Source organism: Coloeus monedula (genome assembly GCF_965178545.1).
Source record: "Coloeus monedula genome assembly, chromosome: 11".
Classification (NCBI taxonomy): Eukaryota; Metazoa; Chordata; class Aves; order Passeriformes; family Corvidae; genus Coloeus; species Coloeus monedula.
Window position 1 is genome coordinate 2,057,297 of NC_138791.1, and position 10,124 is coordinate 2,067,420.

The 10,124-nt window shown below is 43.2% G+C and overlaps 1 protein-coding gene across 1 annotated transcript in view; it reads right to left on the reverse strand.

Moving 5' to 3' along the window:
• The window catches only part of SYN2 (synapsin II), a gene marked incomplete at both ends in the record, with an annotated part of 152,254 nt that overhangs the window by 39,591 nt on the left and 102,539 nt on the right, over positions 1 to 10,124 (reverse strand). Inside the window, one exon of the mRNA XM_082288687.1 lies at positions 329 to 391. Within this exon, the coding sequence (XP_082144813.1) occupies positions 329 to 391 (63 nt within the window). The remainder of the gene's footprint in view (positions 1 to 328; positions 392 to 10,124) is intronic.

The window sequence follows — 10,124 nt, forward strand, 5'->3', positions numbered from 1 at the left end:
AACAGACCTTGACTCTTGAAGAGTTGCAATGCAGACAGCAAATTAATAAACAAGGTTTTGCTTCAAGAAAGCATCTCAGCACATTTCAAAGGACAGCCCACAAAGGGCAGCTCTTAAACTGCAAAGGCCTCGTTGTAAAAATACTTTGTCCTTGTTTTTATTTCCCTGAAGAGAGACGCTTTCTTAGCATGGCCAGGCAGAGATTTGCAAGGGGGGATCCGAGACAGAGTCTGGGCAGGTAAAAGGTAAAATATCCAGGGAAGGAAGGAGCATGCACAGGTAAGGGACAGAGCCCAGGCTCCCAACATGCAACAAGCAGCATCTGCACCTTTCCCATGCCTGAGTGAGCATGTCCAATCTTCACAACAACAGGAAAGGTTGGCATTGTGAGCTGGGGGGAAACAAAACAGGCTGATTAGAGAGCAACCACGAGCTCAATGATTAAACAACATCATTTAGGGAAATTATTTAAGCATGATCATAACGTGGCCAAAGCTGTTCTGGCCATGTGGTGCCTCAAAGTGTTCATCCTCTGTGCTCTGGTGACTTGCTGGGTGTGTTTTCTGAGCACAATGGTATTCCCAATGCAGCCAACTAGTGTCCTTAACTTATCTTAATTTAACTTTTTTTATATCTTCCTTTCAACTTTCACTTTTTAAACGGAGTTTCTGCTGTTTCCTATTTTAAGCTTTGCTTTTGTGTTTTCTGACCCACAAACTCTCCAAGGTTCTAATCATTAATGATGCCAAATTAACCACCTTTTTCCCCTTGATTTCCATTGTTTAGCAGGGCTGTAAATACATTGTGACCACTTATGAAAGCAGTGATGTATAATTCACAAAAACCTGCTCGTGATACAGAACATCCAGGTTTTCTAGGGAAGGCTCCAGCTTTAGAGTGCAAGGAATAATTCGGTATAATCCAGCCATTGAGTAGGAAATCAAATATACAGAAGCACATGAAAACACTTTATTCAATGAAATGGGAATGCTTCTGTCTCTCAAAAAGTGCTGTGAATGACCACTTTTACTTCCATCATTCACTTGAAGAAGTTTTAGAACTCCCAGTCGTGGACATGGGTTTTTTAAATCTAAAACGTGCCTATATTTAACCTCTCTCACCCAAGCATAAACACAGATATTTCACAGAAGAGGTTTAGAACTAGAAATAAAAATCTGAACACCTTCACCATGTAATTAAACTGGGCAGCAGCAGGACAGTGTTACAGGCTCCAAACCCTTCCTTGAGTGCCACATCCCAGCACAATAAACACAACCAGAGGCAAAGCTGATGCTCTAGAAGATAAACTAAGAATTGTTAGAGGTTTTATGAGACATTGATTAGTTTCAGAATAACCAAAAGCACTTGCAAAAGCATATTACAGTAAAGGCCACCTACACAGGAATGTAGGAATACAGTTCTTGCTAAACTGCAGGAACCAAAGTTCCTGCTTAGTCAACATCTAGTCACTGGTGTATCACTTTCAGATTTTAAACCAGGGCTTTTTTTCAATTTTTGGGGGTAGGAGGGGAACAAATCATTGCCAGACTCAAGATTCATAAGGGCAGCACCACATTTCTGTGACTGAACTGCAAACCACTGCTCTGGGGTTTGTGATGGAAATGCTGGCAGACCTCTGAGCACAGCAGTACAGATGGCACTCCTGTAATTAGCAGGACCACGTATCTTCCTGTGATCCCAAAGCTGTGGAATCCTCTGTGGGCCGCAGGAACAAACACATTAAAAGAAAAGAAAAAGAAAAAAAGAAAAAAGAAAAAGAAAGAAAAAGAATCGGTGCTTCCTCCCTCAGAAAAATGCAGCAGCATCATTTTCTCTGGATCCTGAGATTCCATGTGCTCCACCACATCCCAGCACAGACCAGAGGCTCTGGATGCTGCAGTTCAAACTTTGGAGAGGAAAAACCCAGGCAGGCCAAGCTCAGTAATCGCAGCACTTCTCTTGTTTGTAGCTCTCCCTGGGACAGGGCCATGAAGCCAGGGCTCAGCAGTTGGAGTTATTTTGGGGTTTGAGCAGCTTTTCCTTCATTCCTGCTCTGACTTTAATCATCCCAGCTTTCCCTCTGCCATCGTGCAGCGCACCTCTGTCACCAAGCCATGCCCAGGGGTTTGTTCTGCCAACAAAGCCTGAAATGCCCCACAGAAATTAAAGAAAACTTGACCTGAGTCCTCCCATCCCACTTCCCAATCTGCTCTTTTCTGGTCATTTTGGCAGAACAGGCATTCTCCAGACTATTCTTATACTTGATGAACATTACATGTGATAAAAGTGTGATAGAGACCGTGAAAACTTACCAGCTCCATGGATTTTCCTTAAATTTGCATTATAACTACTGATAATTATCATTTATATTATAATTACTGCTATAAAAGCTGTTTGCCTTGAAAAGTACCACTGAGGGGAAAAGGCCATTTTACAAAAAGTGTTGCTGATTTCTTGAAAACTTTCTTAAATTCAGGAAAGTAAAAATTCGCCTCTGGCAATTAAAAACTGAGGGGGAAGACCCAAAGACCAACAAGAGAAACTGAGAAATCTGCCAAGTTCATAAATGTGAGAGATGGAAGTGTCTGTACTGCATGAGCCCTTCCACATACATCTAATATACACAAAATACAGCAGAATAAAAAAATAGGATAACAAGGGCTTCTAGCTTAAATAGCAATGCAATAAACCACCATTATTAATTAGACAGAAACCAGAATATTTGGCAAACGTGGAATAAAGTTTTCCAAATTTATAGTCATATATGAATATGATTGGATGGGTAATAAATATTGGGAGCAACTGGAAAAACTCCTGGCTCTTTGTGGGAACACATACACAAACAGCTGAGGAACACGCTGACATTTGCTAATCCAATGCCATTAATCAGAATAACATCAGTGAATATTCAAATTGTATCTGTTTTATCAGCTCCTAAAAGTTACAAAGATGGATTTGGTCCACACACTTTCATTTATGTGGTTTGAGCTTCTCCTGTTGTTGTTTTATTCCAACAGAACCTTGACTTTGGGTAAGTTACACAGCTCAGTTCCATGACAAAGTACTACTGGTAGTAGGTGCTACTTTGATGTGGGCACTTCCCTGAGTGTGAGGAATCAAACACTGCCATGGATAAAACATAAAATTTCCCTTCTCCTCATCTCTCAAAATTTGGTGGAGGATTTGCTTCTTGTGGAGAAAAGGAAGGAATCCATATTTTTCTTCTGTGAGAGTTAATTTGTTATCCAAATGAAGAGTGTTTGTCACAGTGTTCACTGACATTGCTCAAACCAACATTTCTGCCCACTCACCTCCAGTACAGGGCAGCTCCACAGCCAAGGGTGCTGCTGGTGCTGAACCCCCCAGTGTGGAGCTGCCAGGGAATTTGGGCAGGAAAACCCCACCAAAACAACAAACAACCCCAAACTTGCTGTGTGGAAAGGAAAGCACAGGAATAGGTGCTACAGTTCTGACACCTGAGCAGTTAATCACCAAAACCATAAAGGTCACACATTAATGGTGTGCCCATGAAGAAATGCTGGTTTTATGTTATACTGCCACCAGCATTTTCAGCGATGTGCTATGAAAAATAAAAAGTAAAATCAGTAGTGTGCCATAGTACTTCCTGCTAGGAAATATCTGAGAAATGCTTCTCTCCTGCCTGAATCCACTTCCTTTAAAGTGAGATTTGGGTTCTGTGCGTGCAATTCCTGCAGCAGCATCAGGGAAAAACTCTTCTAACCTAACTCTTCTAACCTTGCAGTGAACCCCACCGAATAACCTTCCCTTGTGCTTTCCAAGGAGACAAAACCCACCCTGGCAGTGGAGGCAGCTGGAAGTGGTGCTGCTCTGGTGACCCAGGGTGGCTGCTCAGGTTTTGTGTGGCCATCACAGATGTGACATCTCTCTTACAAACACGCTCAGTTTATCCTTTCTTACCTCAGACCAAACCCAAGGCTCTTGGTCAGAAATCCTACTTAATGATTTTCTATTTTTCCCCCTGTCTGGGAGTTGCAGGATGTAAAGTGGTTTTTCCACCAGAATTTTGGAAGGAATTGTCTGATTCAAGCTTTGAGATCCCAGAACTATGGAGAGCCAGCCCTGGAAGGCCCAACACACCCCATCCCTGTTCATGTGTGCCTGGGAGGATGATTTAATGGATGGTAACACTGCCCAGAGATCTCTACAAAGAAACACCATAAAAAGTCACTCAAAGGGCCTCCTTTTTTATTTTATCTACCCATGAAGCCCACGCAGTCAACCAGGCTCAATTTGGAAAATAAAATGCCATCTGCAAACTCCTGCCAATCAGGGGCATTTCAGGTGTTTCATTTCTGGGGACATACTCTAGAAAGGATAAATTTCTCTTCTAGATGAGCATGAAAATCTAAAAAGCCAGTTCATTTCATTATTCCCTTATTGATGTCACAATAGCAAGGATAATTATTATTAATTATGGTTTCTTAACTTTTCATCTGCATGAACCTTTTAAAATTGAAGATTTTTTTTTTGTATTGCAAGCTTAAAAGGCAAGTACTTTATTGTATCAATCTTCAGTATCTAAAGACTTCACACCTGTGCTCAGCACGTTTTTTTACTGTAGAAAGGAATTTTCTGGTTTGATACAATTCCACAGTACCTCCAATATCACCTTGGCTGGTCTGTAGTGCAGGTAATTCAGTGACCCCGTAGATGGCTACAGAATTAACCAGCACAGTCCCCATCTGGATTGCTGTCTGCATTTTTCCATAGGTAAAGGAAATCCCTATCCTTCCCTACCGCAGAAATTCCCTGGAGTTTCTGAGTCTGGTTAGTAGAGTGTCATCCTGCAATTGTAAGTCTATTAATTTAAAATAAAACCTTCAAATTTAAGCTTCATACATTATGGTGCTCAAAGATTTATAGGTTCTACTGTAATTTAAGTGTTTTTGAACAGTTTCAATACAAGCTGACTTTTTTCCAAGAGATATACTTTGAATTCTTCTAAATTTACTTTGAATTCTTTTAACCGAGGCATAGTGTGAAATATGATCAAAGACTTCTATAAAAATAGAGCCAGGCAAAGATGATCTGCTAAAATAATAGTTTAAAAAAACCCTCTGCCGGCAACAATACAGACAACACAGTTTTTTGAAGGTGGTATTCACCCTGATTTCATGTCCTCAGGGCTGAGCTGACTAGAAAAGCCACAATAGGGAAAAAAAAAGAGGGGGCGGAGAAGCAATGACAAAAACCCCCCAGATGTTGCATAAACATGACTTACCTCAAGTTCAGTGTTTAAATATTTATCTTTCCAATAATCCCCAAGCAAAGTTCATTTAACCACTCTAGGTCCATGTAATTTATTTGTGGAATATGCATCAGCCTAAATCTAATTTTGCTCTGCTTACTTTGGAGAAAGGAAATTAAAAGTGAAATAACGAAGGTGGCCTTCTTTTTATTTTTTTTTTCTTTCCCAGAAACAGGCAGGAAGAGCCCTAAATCAATAAACAAGCAGCAGATGTACTTTCTCTGGTCTGTTTGGTTTGCAGAAAACACAATTTCCAGATAGAGTGGGGGCTCAGCCAGGCAGGAGCTCCGTCACCAGCAGGGCCAGCCCAGCTCTGGCCTCTCAGCAGAAAACCTCACGCTCCACCAGCTGCTGGCCTCAACAAACACAGGCACAATTTGGGGATGTGGAGCCACATTTTCCACTTGGCAGCTAAAAGTGGGTGTAAAACTCTCTCTGCAAGGAGTAAGGTTCAATACCCTGAGCCCAGGGGGAAGCTGAGGTGATTTGTGTTATCTTTTTAGACAGGGCAGTAAAGAAACAAAAAGTTCAAGGGGATAAAAAGAATAGAGCTTTAATTTATTAGTGTGCCAGGGAGAGGAAAATGCACCTTACCTGTGAGTCTCAGACCCAAAATAGAAGGTTAAAGTGCTTTGTGAACTAATACAGATCCCAGGGCCACCTCAATTCCCAGGGACATCAGTGGGAACTGATGCAGAATTGGAAGTTCTGAGCTCCCTTTGAGACACCTTTGACTGCCGCCAGCAGCACCTGGAGAGGCTGGAGCTGCACGAAGCAGCTCCATGTGCTCCCTGAAGTCGGGCAAGGCTGTTCATGATCTTGGGTTATGAAGTGACTCCACCTGATCACCAGGTGACCCACCTAAAACGCCTTTGTGCCCACAGCTGGTTGGTCAAGCAAAAAATCGAAGTGATCTAAAGCTACACAAAGTGATCTGATGGCAGAAAGTCTGCTGTTTTCTACTCCTGCACAGCATGAAAACAGAAATTGCCATTAGGGAGGAAAACACGAAGTGTAATTGCACTGAATCAACGAGAGCAGCTCCCACAGATCTCTGTCAGAAATTCTGAAGACAAAAACTCTGCAGAAACAAATTATATTTTGATTCTGGTGTGTCAGTGTTTAACTCATCCTTCCACCAACTGTTTGGAAAACTGCTGCCTCGAAAGTCAAGTAACATTTTGCCACCTTATAAAACAATCACCAAACTGCTGTGACTATAAACTGTAAGGGTGTTTTTACTGTAGTATTTAGAGGTGACAGCTATAAATGCCCTCCTGTGTGAAGCAGGTTGTAGTTCACATGGAGGCACTGGGATTTAAAATCCATGAAAGCCTGCCTGTTTTGTGAAATGCTGTTCTAACTCTGAATTTTCAACATGATCTTACAGGTTTGGTACAGGATGTGTGGTGTGACTTCATCAGGTAAACTGAAAGTAGATTTTAGCAGTGATTGTGATGCCAGATGAGAACCAGGGAGCAAAGAACCGAGGAAAAGCATTGAGTAGGCAACAGATAAATTATTGCTGTGGACAATCCTGCCCACTACCATTCTCAAATAAGATTCATTTGCCACAATGAAGAGAAAATCAGATGGATACAGATAAAAAATTGTACCCTGTGCACTGCCAGAAGCTAAAGCACAGAGCAGGCAGCCCAAGCAAAAGACTCTGAGCAGACTCAAACTGCCTGACAGCTGGAAGGGACAGCAAGGTGGCTGTGGCATGTCCCATGACAATGAAAAACCTTTGGAAAAAGCTGTATGGACAATCCCTGTGCAGCAGAGTTCAGTGCTCCTTGACACAGCTCACAGCCTGAGTGTGAACTCAAACCCCCAGAGAAATGCTGGTGAGCAGTGCCCAGGGATGGACAAAGTGACCGGGCAGTGCTGCCTCTGGAAAAATGGACTGGGGAGGGCAGACAGCAGTGGCAGGAGGAAATCCCAGCCCAGCCAGGCACAGGGGGTTATCCTGCAGCCCTGGGTTATCCTGAAATCCTGGGTTATCCCCAGCCCTGGGTTATCCTGCAGCCCTGGGTTATCCTGAAATCCTGGGTTATCCTGCAGCCCTGGGTTATCCCCAGCCCTGGGTTATCCTGCAGTCCTGGGTTATCCTGAAATCCTGGGTTATCCCCAGCCCCGGGTTATCCTGAAATCCTGGGTTATCCCCAGCCCTGGGTTATCCCCAGCCCCGGGTTATCCTGAAATCCTGGGTTATCCCCAGCCCCGGGTTATCCCCAGCCCTGGGTTATCCTGAAATCCTGGGTTATCCCCAGCCCTGGGTTATCCCAAAATCCTGGGTTATCCCCAGCCCTCAGCTGCCCTCAGCTCTGGGTTATCTTCTGTCCCTCCATCCCTTGTCCCCAGTCCCTCTCCAGCTCTCCTGGAGCCCCTTTAGGCTCTGGAAGGGGCTCTGAAGTGTCTTTGGAGTCTTCTCCAGGTGAGCAGCCCCAGCTCTCCCAGCCTGGCTCCCCAGCAGAGGGGCTCCTTTTAAAATCCCTAAAAGTAATTTTCCTTATCTAACAACAACCTCTGCAATATCCAACATAAAAAGGGCCAATGCAGCTTCAAGCTAAGCCCTGGTGCCTGCTGGTGCTGTTCAGTGGTACCAGGTACTCCAGCTCTGCCTGATACCAGCACAAGACACAGGCAGCATTTGTTTCCTGTGATACACAGCCTAAAAGAACATTTTCCTGCATTTGTGGGAGCGTATTCCCCAGCACAGAGGTTTCCAGACCTACTGAAATCCCTTTCAAAGCCACGATGTAAATATGTCGTTGTCTAAACTCAGATAGAATTTGACAAAACCGTTTCGGAATGAAGATTTATCAGAAAATAGTTCTGCTGAGGTTTCAAAAAACACAGCATCTCCCATCCCATCCCATCCCTCCCAATGCCAGCTGGGACCATCTGGGAACACATTTATTGAGAACCTCTCTTATGGCCGCTCACTTCTCTAGGTGTGATCATACTTTAAATACTCCACCTGTGTACAGCTGCCTTTGAGGGACTCTTAGAAGCTGAATTATCCCTGCAGGCAACACTAGGTAAGACCATAACTAACATGTATTAATGGCATTTGCACAACTGGCACATGAGATTTAGTTTTAGCACTTTTGCTTTCCACACATTCAGTTGAAAGCATTTAATCCTCTTTTACATCTAAAATACAGTGGACCTCTAATTTGTGACTTGTCATGAAATTACTTCTAAATTTTGTTCTGAGCATAATATTCTTTTATTGATTGTATAATTTGTTTGATTGCAGTAGATATAAAAGCCTTTAGGACACCCTGAACATAGCTGGACGTGTTCTGGACAATCCTGGACAAAACGTGCCTCAGGGACAGGTAGAGAAGAGTGTTTGCCCAGCATATTTCTTTATTATTTGAATTTTGTGGGAGCAGCCCTCAAAGTGGTCTGTTTAGATCACCTATAACAGCCACCCTGTGATGTCGTATGGAAACCAATCAATGACTCCCAATTAATTCCTTCATCACTTCCCCGTCCTGCTGCCCTAAGTGAGGCCTGAGAATCCGTAGTCCCAGAGGTGCTGATCCCAGACCCCTGGCACACCTGCCCGGAGGTTTTACTGCCTTCCTGCAGCTTGAACTTCCTGTGCAAGGCTCCAGCCTTTTTCATCTTTTCCCTCTCCTGAAAGAAGTCCGTTTCTTCTAGGTAAGAACAGAGACGTTAACAGGTCTAAATTATTTTCAGGTGTCAGTCCTGGGCTTGGATCCAACCTTATGATTTGAAGCCAAAACTTTGGACTGGAAAAGTAAAAAATCCAAGTATGGCTGCGTGAAATCAGGACATAGTGTACAGGGTTCCTGGCTCAGTGTTCAGTGGGGATGTAAACTCTAAAAATGAGACCCAATTCGAATAATTCTGAATATTTGTGGGGTTTTTTCTAACCGACAGAGTGTGTCTTGAGGGGGATGGGAGTTAAAAAGAAAAAGAATCAGAGCACTAATATTTGTATAACTGTCCAGAAATGAAATAAATCTGCTGCTGTGAAACATGTACACATCTCTCTAAAGGTAACAAGCTACTTTGGGAACACTTAAATCTCAGCCTCAACAAAATACATTTTCACGAGCCTGGATTGGAATGGTTCAGGTCATGTTAACGAATTTTCAATTCCTAGGCTTGATTTGGGCTGTGACAAAACCCAGAGTTGTTTAAGCAGCCCTGTCCTGCACGTCAATCCAGAGATGTTCTTTACTACTCTCTAATCAAACCTCGGGTTGCCTCCTCATGAAACGTTTTTCTTTATAAACAGAGGGTGCTCACAGGTTACACACATCCAGATCGCCACAGCAACCGAAGCTCTGAAGGTGGAAAGGATTCCTGAACTCTGCCTTTCTGTGTGTATTCCACGTACAACATCAGCCAGGAAATACAGGCACAGATCTGTGCTGAGCAGGATTTGCATTAATAAGGAATGCAGGGAAAGAGCCGTGCCTCCAAAACACACCACTGGGATATTTTTCCTTGCTGTTTCAAACTAAATCTGTGATGAAATGATTTTTTAAAAATGCTTTTTATTGCAGCTTTTATTTGTAATTCATTATTCCCTGTAACCAGCGATTGTTGGAGGCTCACAAGCAGAGCATTGAGAGGTTTCCTTTTCATGAATGAAGTTCTGTCCAGCCTGCGAACAGGGACGGCAGTTCAGGAAAATGCCCAGAAGTGCCGGGGAAGATCGGGGGCTGCGAATGCAAACGGAGCCTAAAACAGGACAGCTTTGTTTACTTGCCCAAAATCAGATCGCAGGGCTGGCTTTTAAATCCAAAGTGGACGCAAACTTACTCGAACGAGATAAAACGGTCAGAAA